General features: G+C 38.1%; 1 protein-coding gene across 2 annotated transcripts in view; it reads left to right on the forward strand.

The window, feature by feature from the left end:
* Positions 1-16,914, forward strand: part of SP3 (Sp3 transcription factor) — a 57,142-nt gene that overhangs the window by 30,704 nt on the left and 9,524 nt on the right. For both annotated transcript variants that reach the window (XM_033231096.1, XM_033231097.1), the window contains one exon: positions 15,342-15,534. In XM_033231096.1, the coding sequence (XP_033086987.1) occupies positions 15,342-15,534 (193 nt within the window). The remainder of the gene's footprint in view (positions 1-15,341; positions 15,535-16,914) is intronic.

Consider the following 16,914-nt stretch of genomic DNA (forward strand, 5'->3'; position numbering starts at 1 on the left):
CAGCTCACTGCAAGCTCCGCCTCCCGGGTTTACGCCATTCTCCTGCCTCAGCCTCCCGAGTAGCTGGGACTACAAGCGCCCGCCACCTCGCCCGGCTAGTTTTTTTGTATTTTTTAGTAGAGACGGGGTTTCACCGTGTTAGCCAGGATGGTCTCGATCTCCTGACTTCGTGATCCGCCCGTCTCGGCCTCCCAAAGTGCTGGGATTACAGGCTTGAGCCACCGCGCCCGGCTGATTTTTTGTAATGGTGGAATCTCACTATGTTGCCCAGGCTGGTCTTGAGCACCTGGGCTCAAGCTATCCTCCCACCTCTGCTTCCCAAATACTTAGGACTACATAATCCAACTCTTGATTTCCTCTTTTCATTTGCTTTTATTAAATCTTCAGGAATTTTGTTGAAGGGCAAATGATGTTCCATGGTAAAGAAATTTTATTTGTCTTAGATTTACTGTTTTATCTAGTTAGTAGAAGTAGTTTATTCAAGTAGAGCTCTACCACTTTATCATATCATTTGCTTTTTGAAGCAGGCTTATGTCAGAACAAAAGGAAAATAAAGGTAGAATTTATTGAAAACATAGTTTGAAAGTTTTAAATTGTGATTTTATAAAGGTTATTTTACAGATGTTATATATAATTTTATAAATGTTAGTTATTTGTACTGTCTTCCTGATATATCTGGTTCTCTTTTTCACCCAAGTTGGGTGTAGCCATGGCGCTTACTTTGGCCAATGAAATATGTCATGGTGATTGATCCATTGGTCAGGAAAGCATGCAGTACACCCTCAGCTGATTTATGATGGATGTGAATGAAAAATAGACCTTTGTTTTAAGCCACTGTGATTTGAGAGGTTGTTACTACAACTTAATTTTGCCCTGCTCTGTTATATAGGGGAGCCACTAGCCCTGTGATGCTATTAAACACTCGAAATGTGGCTAGACTGAATTGAGATGTGCTGTTAAGTGTAATAAAATACAAACTGAATTTTGAAGTTTTAGTATAAAAAATAGAATGTAAAACATTTCATGAATAATTTTTATTATTGATAAAACATTGGAATTTAATTCTTTGGATATATAGACATGCTTTATCTTATTGTGCTTCACAGATACTAAAAATGAAGGATGTGGCAACCTCACATTTGAGCAAGTCTTTTGACCCCGTTTTTCCATCAGCACGTGATCACCTTGTGTCTCTGTGTCACATTTTGGCAATTCTTGCAATATTTCAAACGTTTCCATTTTTTTTTTTTATTTTTGAGGCAGAGTCTCCCACTGTTGCCCAGGCTGGAGTGCAGTGGTGCAGTCTCGGCTCACTGCAAGCTCCACCTCCTGGGTTCACACCATTCTCCTGCCTCAGCCTCCTGAGTAACTGGGACTACAGGAGCTCACCACCACGCCTGGCTAATTTTTTGTATTTTTAGTAGAGACGGGGTTTCACTGTGTCAGCCAGGATGGTCTCGGATCTCCTGACTTCGTGATCCGCCCGCCTTGGCCTCCCAAAGTGCTGGGATTACAGGCGTGAGCCACCATGCCTGGCCTTCATTATTATTATACTTCTTAACAGTGATCTGTAATCAGTGGTCTTTGATGTTACTGTTGTAATTGTCTTGGGGCACAACAGACTATGCACCCATAGAAGGTGAACTTAACTGATACAAAGGTTGTATGTTCTGACTATTCCAACAACCAGCCGTTTCCCCATCTCTCTGCTTGGGCCTCCCTCCTCCCTGAGACACAACAATATTAAAACTAGGCCAATTCAGGGCACAGTGGCTCATGCCTGTAATTCCAGCACATTGGGAGGCCAAGATTGGCAGATCACTTGAGGTCAGGAGTTCGAGTCTGGTCTGGCCAACATGGTGAAAACTGTCTCTACTGAAAATACAAAAATTAGCCAGGTATGGTGGCAGGCGCCTGTCATCCCAGCCACTTGGGAGACTGAGGCAGAAGAATTGCTTGAACCCGGGAGGCAGATGTTGCGGTGAGCTGAGATCACACCACTGCTCCCCGACCTGGGCAAAAGAGCAAAACTCTGTCTCAAAAAAAAAAAAAAAAAAAAAAAAGAACCTAAGCCAATTAATAATAACCCTACAGTAGCCTCTAAGTGTTCAAGTGAAAGGAAGAATTGCACATATCTCACTTTAAGTCAAAAGCTAGAAATAATTAAGCTTAGTGAGGAAAGCATATTGAAAGCCCAGATAGACCAGAAGCTGGGCCTCTTGTGCCAAACAGCCAAGTTGTGAATGCAAAGGAAGGGTTCTTGAAGGAAATTAAAAGTCCTATTCCAGTGAACCATGTGATAAGAAAGCAAAACAGTCTCATTGCTGATATGGAGAAAATTTTAGTGGTCTGGCCAGATCATACCAGCCACAACTTTCTTTTAAACCAAAGCCTAATCCAGAGCAAGGCTCCTAACTCTCTTCAATTCTGTGAATGCTGATAGAGGTGAGGAAGCTGCAGAAAGAGTTGGAAGCTAGCAGATGAGTCCATGAGTTTTAAGAAAAGAAACTGTTCCCATAACATAAAGGCAAGGCTGCAAGTGCTGATGTAGAAGCTGCAAGAAGTTATCTGGAAATTAAGATCATTGATGAAAAGGGTCACACTAAACAGCAGATTTTCCGGCTGGGCACGGTGGCTCAAACCTGTAACCCCAGCACTTTGGGAGGCTGAGGCGGGAGGCTCACGAGGTCAGGAGTTCGAGACCAGCCTGGCCAATATGATGAAACCCCATTTCTACTAAAAATACAAAAATTAGCCGGACTTGGTGGCGCCTATCTCTAGTCCCAGCTACTCGGAAAGCTGAGGCAGAAGAATCGCTTGAACCCAGGAGGCGGTTCAGTGGTTGAGTGGTTCAGAGGTTGCAGCGAGCTGAGATTGCACCTCTGCACTCCAGCCTGGGAAACAGAGCGAGACTATCTCAACAACAAAACAAAACAAAAAAACCGCCAGGCTGGTCTCGAACTCCTGACCTCAAGTGATCCACTTGCCTTGGCTTCCCAAAGTGCTGGAATTACAGATGTGAACCACCATGCTCAGCCAGCAACCACCATCTTGATCTGTCAGCAGCAATCGACATTGAGACAAGACCCTCCACCAGCAAAAAGATTACAATTTACTGAAGACTCAGATGATTGTTGGCATTTTTTAGCAGTAAGATTTTTAAAATTAATGTACTTTTTGTTTTTTTAGACATAATGGTGTTGCACACTTAATAGACTGCAGTATAGTATAAACATTATATGTACTGGGGAACCAAAAAAAATGGGTGGCTTTGTTAATTGCAATATTAGCTTTATTGTACTTGTCTGGAATAAAATCTGCAGTGTTTCTGAGGTATGTCTCTATTAGGTTAAATGAAATATATTTTGCTTTTGAGTTTTACTTTTTTAGTGTGGCTGTTAGAAAATTTGAAGTTACTTATGTGAGTTGCATTGTATTTCTATTGGACAGCACCTATATTATTACAGCCTATCATCACTTAAGTCAAAATTTATACAAAGAATAGTATGCTCTAACAAAAAAACTTCAACTGTGGCATTGACCTGAGAATCAGGCAGCAAGGAAACTGATGTTAGATGCTAGGAACATTATGATGCAGAGAACAATATATAAAACTTACCTGCAATAACTTGGAAGGCAAGTAATGTACCTAATGCATTTGTAGCTTTTGGGACAAGGTTGGAAAACAAATTGCATTTTAACTGGTACTGGTTTCATTTGACAAGGTGTTATATAACAGAAAGAGATGAGCTAGAAAATAATTGTTTAGTTTCCAAGTATAAATGAAAAGCAATACAGAGGGTCCAGAAATTTGGGAATTTGTAGGATTAGAAGAAGTAGTTGCTGCTGCTCCTTTTTTTTTTCCTTTTTAAATAAATTAGAGACACAGTCTCCCTGTGTTGCCCAGGCTAGTCTCAAATTCCTGGGCTCAAGCAGTCCTCCCACCTTGGCCTCCCAAAGTGCTGGGATGAGCCACTTTGCCTGACCAGTAATTGCTTCTTACCTCCAATCAGTAGGAGACACAACTGAAAAGGCTTTTGAGTAAATAATTAAAATTCATTTTTTGGCAGGATCCAGTCAGGGTTATGAACATCACTTCCATTGTTAAAATGTCTGAAAGGATTAAGGTAATTCAGAGTAAAGGCCAACTTGAGAGGGAATTGCTTTTCAGTTGGGTTAGGGGAAAGAGACTAAAAGGTATGGATTCCCTGCTAAAGCCAGGTAAACTCAAGGTACCCATAGTTAGGTAGAGAGAAATAGACACATTGTCTCATGGGGCAAGAAAGCAAAGAAAAGTAGTAAATCTAAGAGGCATATCTTAGAAAAAAGCTTTGTTTCTGGACATTGGCGCTTGGAACTGGATAGTATCAAATAGATAAGCCTTCTAATTTTTTCATTTAGAGGCATAGCCAGAAGTCTGAATAAAGTATATAACTGCTTAATACATAATGATCTTGCTCTCTGCCCCGTGCCTGCCTAACCTATTTGCTTCCTGAGAATTCTGCTCTGCTAAGGAGTCACTTTCTGATACCCACTTCACTTTTAGCGGTAGAAGATAACAGACCAGGAAAAGCCTTCCAGAAGGCAGAATCTAGAGGCACAGAGAACAGCAGACTTAGAAACTCCTCCCAAGGGTCAATCAGAGCATTCCCCACCTTCCAGGACAGAGAGCCCTTGCACAATCTGTTCAGCCTGGCTTATGAATTGCTGTGAACGACTGACTGTTGTCTTATTTTCTTCTTTTGAACTGGAACATTTTTTATATTCTGTCAGTGTGTATTGTGTGTGTGAAGGGAGGTAGATTACTTGTTTTAATAAATAGGTCTCTGTGAAGAGGGGCTGCATCTGGACTTGATATAGAGGTGATTTCCCCAACAACACAGATCCTGTCCTTTGAGCTTGCTGCTGAGATTGGATGGGATATTTGGATTACCTTCTGAATGGAGGGACAGGTGTGTTTTTTCGTGTGGGAAGAATAAATATTTGACTACAGGGGACTAGGGAGTCATGATTCTTCATAAAATAATCATAGAATTGCCCTTTCCTTTAATTCTTGATGTCAGGCATGGCCATATACTTTTTTGTAACAAAACGTGAGTGGAAGTTTAAGAGCAGAATGTGATATTCCACGTTTTCTTTCACCTTTGGCGAGGCAACCTTGGAAGCATGTATCAAGTGTAGCCTGGTCCCCTGAGGCGCTATCATGATCAGATCTCCCTTACCAACCTGAATTGGACATTTGAAATTAGTGAAAAATAAACTTTCGTTTTATCAAAGCCATTGAGCTTTTGTGATTGATGTTACTGTAGCACAACTTCACTGATTCTCATTAATGTGTTAGATTGTAATTTTGGTCAACAAATGTTCACCCAATATAGTTGTTCAATAAATGTTTGACTCAAATATGTAAAAATTTGAGGGCAAAAGAAAAATGTAAAAATTCTAAAACTGCCAAGATCCAGGTCTTTGGCTTTTATTCTTTGTGTGATAACCAACTCACATGTTGACTACGGGTCCTCTAATTATATAGGTAATATGGCAGGGATTATTCAGGTAGCAGACACAGGGGAAAATAGAAAACAAGCTTGTAAATAGGAGTTCAAAGCAGTACATAGGTGTGGTTTAGTGGATCATTTAAAGCATTGTTTCTTCTATTTCTATTGATACCAACTCAAATTAGGATTGTTTACAGTCTGCAGAAAGTGTTGGAATGGAATCGTTTTGTTTAAAGGCAGTTTTTTTTTAATGAAGGAAGAAACCCCCAAACCATGTTTTTTTGTTGTTGTTTGGTGGTTTTCCCCCTAGCCATTGCAGCAGTGGCAGAAACATCAGTTTTAGTCCAGTGCTAGAGCAGAGCCTTTTCTTCAGATGACATCTTAGGCAGAACTCCAGTGTATAAAACTAATATTAATGGGGCTGCTCTGACTTTTATGAGGACCTGGGGCCCTCTTCTCTGCTGACACAGTATCCTTTATGGAAACAGTTTGAAATTCCCTATATGAAGCAGATATACCTGCCGTGGCCATCTCTTCATTTTCAAGAGTTTGGGTTTCTTAAGAGTAGCCACGTGCCTCATCTAAGGCTAAGAGTAGCCTTAGATCTTTCTTTAGTCCTGATTTATTTAATGTTTATATACAGTTTTAACAGTTCCGACTGATTTCCAAGTTTAAAACTGGCTTGGAGGATGTACAGTAGAAAGGATGATGGGTACGGTAACCTGGTAAGTGGAGAATGGAGAGTGGATATCACCAGAGTTGGGAAGAAGGCAGGAAAAACAAGTAGAAGAAATGAAAAACTGTAATTATGAATGTTTTCAGTTCAGTGTTCTAGGGCCTATTTGATACCATAAATTAGTTTTAATGATGAATTGGAATCATTAGACAAAGATTAAATAACATTCTGAGCTTCCTGCCAAGGAAAGTAGGTAAATGTGTAATTGATTCTGTAGGAATTTTTGTTCAAGATATGATAACTATTTTAAATAACTCATGTCCTAAAAGTTTTGAATTTTAGAAGTTTTTGATGTATTTTTAAAGCAATACACAAATAATTAAAAGTAGTTTAATTAAAATATTTTATAATTAAAGCTTAAAAGGACCTCAAGTTAAATTTGAGAAAATGAATTTATATTGTGATATATGCCATTACTGTTACATTTCAACAAGTTATAAGAATGATACAGGCCGGGCGCGGTGGCTCATGTCTGTAATCCCAGCACTTTGGGAGACCGAGGTGGGTGGATCACCTGAGGTCAGGAGTTCGAGACCAGCCTGGCCAATGTGACGAAACCCAGTCTCTACTAAAAAATATAAAAATTAGCCAGGCGTGGTGGCAGACGCCTGTAGTCCCAGCTACTCAGGAGGCTGAAATAGGAGGATTGCTTGAACCCCGGGAAGTGAAAGTCGCAGTGAGCAGAGATCACATCACTGCACTCCAGCCTAGGTGACCGAGTGACACCCTGTCTTAAAAAAAAGATACGTAGTTGATATGGTTTGGATCTGTGTCCCCACCCAAATCTCATGTTCAGTTGTAATCCCCAGTGTGGGAGGAAGGACCTGGTGGTGATTTGATCATGGGAGTGGTGTCCCATGGTTTAACACCGTCCTCCTTGGTGTTGTCTTGGTGATAGTGAGTTCTTGTGAGATCTAGTTAAGCGTATGTGGCACCTCTTGCCACCCTCTTGCTGCCCTGGTCATGTGACTTGACAGCTATCCCTTTGCCTTCTGCCGTGATTGTAAGTTTCCTGAGGCCTCCCCAGAAGCAGAGCAGATGCCAGAATCCTGCTTCCTATACAGCCTGCAGGACCATGAGCCAATTAAACGTTTTTAAAAAATAAATTACCCAGTCTCAGGTATCTCTTCATAGCAGTGGGAGAACAGACTAATACAATAGTATCTAAAAAGCATAACCAGTTCTGTTCTGTCATGGCTATGTTTTTAGAATATTGTAATAACTTCAGGCCATTCAATTGAAAAGTTTTAACTGCAGTATGCAATTAGAATGACTTAGTTAATAGAATTAATGTGGAAGCCAGATAATTTTAAAATTATCTGGGCACTGTGGCCCAATTTATTTTTGGTAGAGACAGGTCTTACTGTGTTGCCCAGGCTGGTCTCAAACACCTAGACTCAAGTGACTTTCCCTCCTTGGCCTCCCAAAGTGCTGGGTATTATAGGCATGAGCCACCCTGCCCCTCCTCTGGTGCATTCTATAGGATGCTTAGCACTTGTCCTGTTGGAAGACAGGGCTTTTCTGGGAACCACGTGCCTCATTTTTGCATTCTTGGTGAGTAGCATAAATACATATATAGAACCTGAAAGAAAACATATATCTATTTGCTAGAAGGCATAAAAACCGAGAATAAGATTATAATAGGTACATCTATTAAACACTAAGAGATGAGGTTAAAAAATAATATATATTATTGCTATTTTGTATGTTTCCTTCATTGGTCTTACTAAAGAAGGAGGCTTGAAAAGCAGTGTATTTTGTCCTCAAGTAGTTAGACTAAGTTAGACTAGACATTGTGATACAATGTTTAGATTAGGTGATTGGGAGGTGGGAAAGGAGGTTAAACTACATTAAGATCCAATTTCTGTTGTAGTCATAATTTGTTTGAATCAAGAGCTGTTTGAATACTTAACCTTATTCATAATAGGCAGCTTCAGATCTTTAATTGTCCCTAAAAATTCAGTCTACTCTTGAGATGAACATTTAGTACATTTTAGTACATTTGATTTGAGAGTTGTGAGTTACTGCTGCTTATAGCAGATCACTTTCCTGCTGTTTCTTGGATAGCAGTTAGGAATTACTGAGAACTATCTTTTTGTGTGTGTGTGTACTATTTTAACCTGGTAGAATGGCTTTTAAAAAAAAACCTTTATAGTAAATTTAAAGTAGTCTCTCTTTTTTTTATCTGAAGGGGAGAGGAAAACTAGTCCCCAAAGCTTATGGGGACAAGGTGGAGCCTTAGGAAAAAGTATTGTGTGTTATAATAACTTGTAATATTGCTGTGTATCCTTTGTAGTTTCTCTGACTACCTGTGACACTGAGGATTTTATCCATTAGGTTTCTGAAATAAGTCCTCTGTGGGAGTGGGAAACAACAGGGGAGATTTGCCAGATTAAAAAAAAAAATTGTGAAAAACACATAACATTAAATTTACCATCTTAATGTTATGTATATTCACATTGTTGTGTAACACATATCTAGAATTTTTCATCTTGCAAAATTGAAACTCTTTACCTTTTAAATACCAACTTCCCTTTCCCTCTCTCCCCCATTTGGCAACTGCCTTTTTTCTTACTGTTTCTATGATTTTGACTACTTTAGGTACTTCATATTCATGGAATCATAGCTGTCCTTTTGTGACTAGTTTATTTCACTTAACATAATGTCCTTGAGGTTCATCAGTGTTGTAATGTGTGACAGGATTTCACATGCTACATACACATACTATATACATACAATAGAATATTTCACATATAATAATGTATGTGGCTGGGCGTGGTGGCTCACGCCTGTGATCCCAGCAGTTTGGGAGGCCGAGGTGGGCGGATCGCCTGAGGTCAGGAGTTCGAGACCAGCCTAACCAACATGGCAAAACTTGGTCTCTAATAAAATTACAGAAATTAGCCCGGTGTGGTGTTGCATGCCTGTAATTCCAGCTACTCGGGTGACTGAGGCAGGAGAATAGTTTGAACCCGGGAGGTGGAAGTTGCAGTGAGCTGAGATCACGCCCCTGCACTCCAGCCTGGGCAACAGCAAGACTCTGTCTCAAACAAACAAAAATAGTCTATGTATGTACTAAAGTTTCTTTATCCTTCCTAGATTTTTTAATTCACTTTGATTTAGTTAAACTAAAACTAATTAAAATTGCATATATTTATATACAGGGAAGCTAACTTAGAGCTTCTCTTCCTGTGAACTGGCCCTGGTAGGGAGTTGATCTTTAGCAATATATGCAATATAGTTTTGCGCAGTTTTCCATCTTACATCCTGGCTGCATCCATTTTCAACTGTGTGACTTCAAACTATATAACCTCTTTGTTTTCTCATCTAGAAAGGAGGGGGAAAAATAATAACCTCAGTGTAGTTGGGAGCATGACATGAGTTAATATATGTAAGTACTTAGAATAGTGCTCAACAAGTAGTAAATCCTTACCTTATGTGTTTAGCCATCATATTTATCATTGGGGAGAGTAGGACACTGTTCCCTTAACAAGGGCTTAACTAGTACTCCAGATTTAATAAGGTGAAGTGAATATCTCACTAGTCAGTGTACTAATTACAGGTCACATAGTCTTTTTCTCACATATTTGTGGTAAGACTATAAAATGAGATCTTCTGTAATACATATTAGAAAATCAGTCGTTTCTGGTTATGTTCATATGTATGGTATATGAGATAATTTGGAAAACTATAAAAATGAAAGATTAATAAAAGATTAATTTCAAATGGGAGGAAAGGAGCAGTTTATAGAAGAATAATGATCCAAATCTAAGGAGATGGCATTTGGGGGAAGAGATTGCTTGATGTTAAAGCAGAGATGGTGATTATCTATCAATCCATCTATATTTTTAAAATAATTATTATATTTGGTAAGGGGATAACATTTAGTTTTAAGAACCTACCCCTAAAGTATTAACTTCTTTTAGTATTAGTGAAGTAATATTTTTAGGAATTCATATCTATAATTTAGAACTATCCCCTTAGAAGAAAAGTTGAAAAAAACCTATGAAATATCCATAAGAATCTGAGGAATAATGAAACTTTATAATACATGAGCTATTGTAGGATTATCCGGTGGTTCTGTTAGATGATTTTTATGGCAGGTGAAGCTGATTAAAGGGAAAATGTAAATAAACTTTTAGAATCAAATGAAGTAATTTCATCAGTGCTTAAAAAAGTTGAAGGCAGAAAATATGAAAGACTTTGATAAGAACAACAAAATCTTAATGGCACACTATTGATAAAAGATAATGTCTCATTTTATCAACCATACTGTAATTCATATTTATCTAATGTTAGCTATTTAAATTAAATACGTGTGTTCCAGACTTGATAAATTGGTTAAGAATTTATCTTAAATGTTCTATTAGCTCTATTGATAAATAATTAGCAGTTAATTTTAGGAAGAGATATTTAGGATTTTCTTGTAATATTTTTAATAGAAATCTAGGCATGCCCTGAGTTATTGATACTTAACTAATATTGAAAATTAGCCTTATCTTTGTAATCATGTTTTTTGTGTGTGTATGTGTATATTTCATTATTTAAATTTTCTGTTTTCTTCTCTTCAGTTCTTGCCCAGGTGTGCAGAAATTGTTTTTCTTTTGTACATATCCCTTTTGCAAGCTTATTTTATTGGTAGGCCTTGAAAACAGCCATAATCACAGGACAGAGATACTGTCAGTGCAATACCTCGCCAAATGAAAAGGAAACATTTTGAGGTGGAAAATAGACACAATAAAAAAAAAGTGCTGTTTATAAAGTTCTTAAATGTGTCATGCACATTTCCTTGTATTTCTGTTTTCATTGCTTAAATTTTTTGCATACTTTTCCTCAAATATTAATCAAATTTAAATAAGCACATTCATTTCTTTATACTGCTAGCATGCACTATTGCTACAGAATATAAAGGCTGATTTACAAATATTTCAGGTACCTATGTGTCAAATCTACCTTTGTGGGCTGACCTAGGAACTGTACTGCCAGTTTTATAATGCTTGCTTTTACAGCAAAACTCTTGGAAACAGTTACCTGTACTTGTTTACAGTTCATCTCCTTCCACTTTCTGGAGTCTGTACTAGGCAGGGTTTTGTGCTCACAGTTCTTGTCAAGATCACCAGTGATTACCACAATGTTATATCCAAGGATCATTTCTTAGTCCTTATTTTACTTGACTTTTTAAGTATTTGACACAGTTATGTTCTTCTCGAAATGATTTCTTCAGTTTGGCTTCTGGACACCAGTTGCCTCATATCTCACTGGCCGCTCTCAGTCCTCTTTGCCGGTTCTTTTTAATCTCTGCTTGTCAAATTTGGAGTGCCACGGAATTTCCTCCTGTCTACATTATATTCCAGATGACTCCCAATACCTAACATATATGCTGATATTGTCAGGCCATATTTCTACCTGAACTCCAAACCCATTGACTGCCTTATCAACACCTTCATTTGGATATTCAATAGGCATTCAGAACTTTCATATTTCAAAATAGGCCCCTGACTGGCACCCCTCCCCTGCAATCTTTTCTACCTTCAGTTTACCCTATCTCAGTCAATGGCAAGTCCATCTTTCTAGTTGCTCAGGATTAAAACAAAAGAAAACAAAAACCTTGGGAGTGTTTTTAACTTCTTTCTGTTCTTGCTCCTCACATGATAACCTGTTATCAGTCTGTTAGCAGATGTCTTTGACTCTGCTTTAAACATATTTTCTGACTGACCAATTCTACCCCTCCTCATCAATACTCTAGCTTGGGGCCACCATCATCTCTTTTTAAGACTGTGTCAGACCATTCCTGTATTACTATAAAGAAATACCTGGTACTGGGTAATTTATAAGAGGTTTAATTGACTCAATTCTGCAGGTTGTACAAGAAGCATAGTACTGGCATCTGGTTCTGGGAAGGCCTCAAGAAGGTTTTACTCATGGCAGAAGGCAAAGGGGGAATGGGCACGTCACATGGTTAGAAGTAGGGGGAGGTGAGAGACAGAGAAAGAGAGTAGGAGGGAAGGTGCCACACGCTTAACCAGATCTCTTAACTATTGCAAGAACAGTGCCAGGACAGTGATGCTAAACCATTTACGAGAAATCCGCCCCCTTGATCCAGTCACCTCCCACCAGCCTCCACCATTGGGGATTACATTTCAACATAAGATTTGGTTGGGGACAAATATCTAAACTATGTCAGGGTCTTGCTTTGTTGCCCAGGCTGGAGGGCAATGATGTGATCATGGTTCACTGCAACCTGAACCTCCTGGGCTCAAGTGATTCTACTACTTTAGTCTCCTGAGTAGCTGGAACCACAAGGCATGTGCCACCATGTCTGCCTTGCCTTTTGTTTTGTTTTGTTTTGTTTTGTTTTGTTTTTGGGTAGTGACGGGACCCCTCTCTGTTGGCTCAGGCTGGTCTTGAACTCCTAGGCTCAATCGTTTCTCCTGCCTCAGTCTCCCAAAGTGCTGGTATTGCAGGCATGAGCCAACACACCCAGTCAGCTTGAACTTGTGACTTGCTAACTGCCTTATCCTTAGAACCTAGAACAGTGACTGGCACGTTGTAGCCGTACACATAGTTGTTGAATGAATAAAATTATATTCTAAATTTCGTATTATGAATTTAATTTGTGGGATACACTCATTTTAATGTTTTTTTTAATTTGTGTAAAAATGGGGGAGGTTTAGTAAACTGTGGGAACTAGAGGTAAAGCAAAAAAATTGTCTTTAACAGCTCCTAATCACCTATAAATTACGTGAAAATATTTAATTTAGAATAATGTTTATATTGAAGTATAATGTGCATTCAAAGAATGTACAGATCATATGTATATAACGATGAAATTTTACAAAATGAACACATAGGAGAACTACCACCAACCCAGAAATCTCCCTGTACTCAGTCATATATTTCCCTCAAAAGTAGGCAGTCACCACTCTTCTGTCACCATGGAGCACCCACTCCCTTAACATTTGAATAATGTTTTTTTAGACTGGGCTCGGTGGCTCATGCCTGTAATCCCGGCACTTTGGGAGGCTGAGGTGGGTAGATCACCTGAGGTCAGGAGTTTGAGACCAGCCTGGCCAACATGGTGAAACCCCTGTCTCTATTAAAAATACAAAAATTAGCCGGGCATGGTGGCGGGCACCTGTAATCACAGCTACTCGGGAGTAGTAGCTGAGGCAGGAGAATCACTTGAACCCAGGAGGCAGAGGTTGCAGTGAGCTGAGGTCATGCCACCACACTCCAGCCTGGGTGACAGAGCAAGACTCTGCCTCAAATAAAATAAAATAAAATAAAATAAATAATTTTTTAAAGAGCAGTTTAGATGCTTAGTAAAATTGAAAGGAAAGTATAGAGATACACCTTACCTCCCTGCCCCTGCACATGTATACCCTTCCCTATGTCAACATCCCCCATCATTCAAAGTGGTTCATTTGTTACAGTTGATAAATTTGCTTGATGTATTATCACCCAAAGTCCATACTTTACATTAGGGTTCCCTCTTCGTGTTTATACATTCTGTAAGTTTGAACAAATGTATGCCATGCATCCACCTATATTACATCATACATAGTATTTTCACTACTCTAGAATAAAAATACCTCTGTGCTGTGCCTATTCATCTCTCCCTGCCTTTAATTCCTGTCAACCGCTGATCTTTTTTACTGTCTCCATAGTTTTGCCGTTTCCAACGTGTCATATGGTTGGAATCATTGCCAGTTGTTATGAATCTTACATAAATGAAAATTTCTTTATATAAATATCACACACGATCCCATTCCCTGTGTATAAAGGGAATACATAGCGGGTACGAGGGGCTTTTGTTCGAAATGCTTTTGAGAGTCATTTCTGTTGCATGTAGGTTGTTGTTAATGTTCATTGTTTTAATATGTTCCATTGTATGAACAAATATGATTTATTTTTCCATTCCAATACTGGTGGATATATGAGTTTTTCTAGTTTAGGGTGATTACAAATAACGTTGTGTAAGTTTTATACTTGTATTTTGGTGTTAAGTGTATGCATTTCTGGAGGGTGTGTACCTAGGGGAAATGGTTTGAGCTATAGGGAATACATAGTTTCACTTTTAGAAGATATAGACGAAAGATTTTCCAAAGTGGTTGTACTGATCTACACACCTACCATCACTGTGGGAGTTTCAGTTGTTACACTTCTTTGCCAACAGTCTGTACGGTCTGTTTTAAAATTTCTAGTCATTTTGTGGGTGTGTAATGATACCTCATTGTGAATTAAATTTTCATTTCCCTGATATTTAACAATGTTGAGTACCTTTTCTTACTTTTATGGGTCATTTTGATGGATTATTACTTTCGTTCCTCCTGAGCCTGATAAATAGTGGATTTCTAAGAATGACTAGCTACCATGTAGGACATTAATACAGCACAGTAAAATAGTGTTTTCCTGTCATCTATACTTAGATATGAAGGAAGATGTAAACTTATGTGCCTGGTACTGATGACTTATATTTAAGGTACCTGTATTAAGTTGGTATGCAAAGGAGAATTATTTAGGGCCTACTACATTAATTGATTTTATGGTGAGAATTTGAAAGTATACCCAGATGTGTATGAATGAATTCAGTGATTAGAAATTGGGTATAACACTTTTTGGGCAATTAATTTATTGTCTTTAGTGAGCAGTTTGTGGTCTCATCTGTATCAGCTTAATCTTGTAACATCTCATTATGTATTATTTGAACATAGAAGGCATAGAAAAGTAGAGGACGAAGTTTTTCCAGATCGATTATTACCTATATTGGAAATTTCTTCTTAAGGAAGATTTGTTCATTTAGGGAGATTGTATTTTCTGAGAACTTTGAGTGAAGCAATTATTATCTAAAGGGACATATGAACTAATTAATGTAATTAATTCTATAAGCATTTATACAGGAGATTACTCTCCAACTAGTCTTGAAGGATAGGTAGAGGTTAGTTAGATGAAGAACAAAGTAACTAGAAAATAGTCTAGGCAAGAGAAGTAGTGCATGCAAAGGTGTGACATTGGGAGAGGACATGTAATTTCATGCTATTTTTTTGGGCCATTTGGTTGCTTCTCATCTGTATTTGTTTTTTGGTTTTGTTTTTGGTTTTTTCCTGTAGATATTAGGATCAAGGAAGAAGAACCTGATCCTGAAGAGTGGCAGCTCAGTGGTGATTCTACCTTGAATACCAATGACCTAACACACTTAAGAGTACAGGTGGTAGATGAAGAAGGGGACCAACAACATCAAGAAGGAAAAAGACTTCGGAGGGTAGCTTGTACCTGTCCCAACTGTAAAGAAGGTGGTGGAAGGTATGCATACATGAAACATGCGTATTTTTAAGAGTGCTAATATCATTCTAATGTTTGAAATGCTGCATGCTATGTCATTTAATTATGAGAAATTATTCATTACATGATCATTTTGGGTGTGTGTGTATGCGTGTGGCAGAAGTTAGAGAACAAAATATATGGAATTGGATTTTCAGTTCTAAATGTTTTTTAAACTGAAATTAGTAGTTTGCTGTTTCAAAAACAGTATAGCAGATGCCATTTAACAGGCCCATACCAATCAGAAATTAGCCTGTTTGCACACCAGCAATGGAAGTTGCCTTAAAAATATAGATAAAAAGTTGATTTTAAAGATTAAGTTCATCTGTGGCTGATAAGCATAAGTATTTCCATTTTCAGTAGAAGTGAAAAATAAGCCTTAATAGATTGAATTTTTTAAAAAATGAGATTGTATTTCAATTCAGTCTTTTTAAAGGTAAACATTAAGACAGAATAACATGACTGGAGTAAACTCAAAATGATCAGAAATTATGTTAAATGTGGATGTACTGAGCTTAATAATTTAGAGATTGAGACTCAGATCATCTTAAAAAAAAAAAAGGATCCAGACTGATGTTGATTATAAGGAACACCTCAAATAATTGGCACAGAAATATTGAAGATGAGGGATAGGAAAAGATTTATCAGGCAAGTATTAACAAAAAGAAAACTTGGATAGCAGCGTTAATATATCACACGAGGTGGGATTGAGGTGAAAGCCCCAAATAAGACAGAGATGTATTTCTTGTTAATAATACTAAATTTCCACTAAGAAGATTTAATAGTCACGGTCCCTTTTTTGTGCAGTTTTGAAATATATAGAGCAAAAATGGATAGAACTCTAAAGCCATACTTAACCAAATACCTTGTCATGGTGAAAGTTAACATACCTTTCTTAGAAATGCACTGTTTAAGTAGATAAAATGTACTTTTAATACAGTTAACAAACTTGATCTAATAGAGCTTTTCTATCTGCCTTTGAGTTGCACATTGGCCAGCCCTTTGCAGTAATAATAATAATTGCTAACAACTGGTAACATTGAGAGCTTACCGTTTTCCCAGTGGTGTTAGAAGTGAGACAGAGAGAGGTTGAATGACTCTTAAGAGCACACACAACAGGGATTTGGACCTAGTTTTACCCAGAGCCTTAACCGTTAAACTGTGCTGCCACTAAACTGTGCTGCCTCCCAAGTGACTCTCCTTCTACATCGGATCCTTAGGCATTCATGTTGTAATTAGTTTAAAAGTTTGTTTTTTGACATATTTTGATGAATTAAAATTGTGAATTCTAGCTAGGCAGTAACTTTTCTGAAATTCATTTTAGAGGGACTTTTAAGATAAATTATTCACAAAAGTCAAATC

Source organism: Trachypithecus francoisi, unplaced genomic scaffold (genome assembly GCF_009764315.1).
Source record: "Trachypithecus francoisi isolate TF-2019V2 unplaced genomic scaffold, Tfra_2.0 Lachesis_group13, whole genome shotgun sequence".
In the NCBI taxonomy this organism is placed as follows: Eukaryota; Metazoa; Chordata; class Mammalia; order Primates; family Cercopithecidae; genus Trachypithecus; species Trachypithecus francoisi.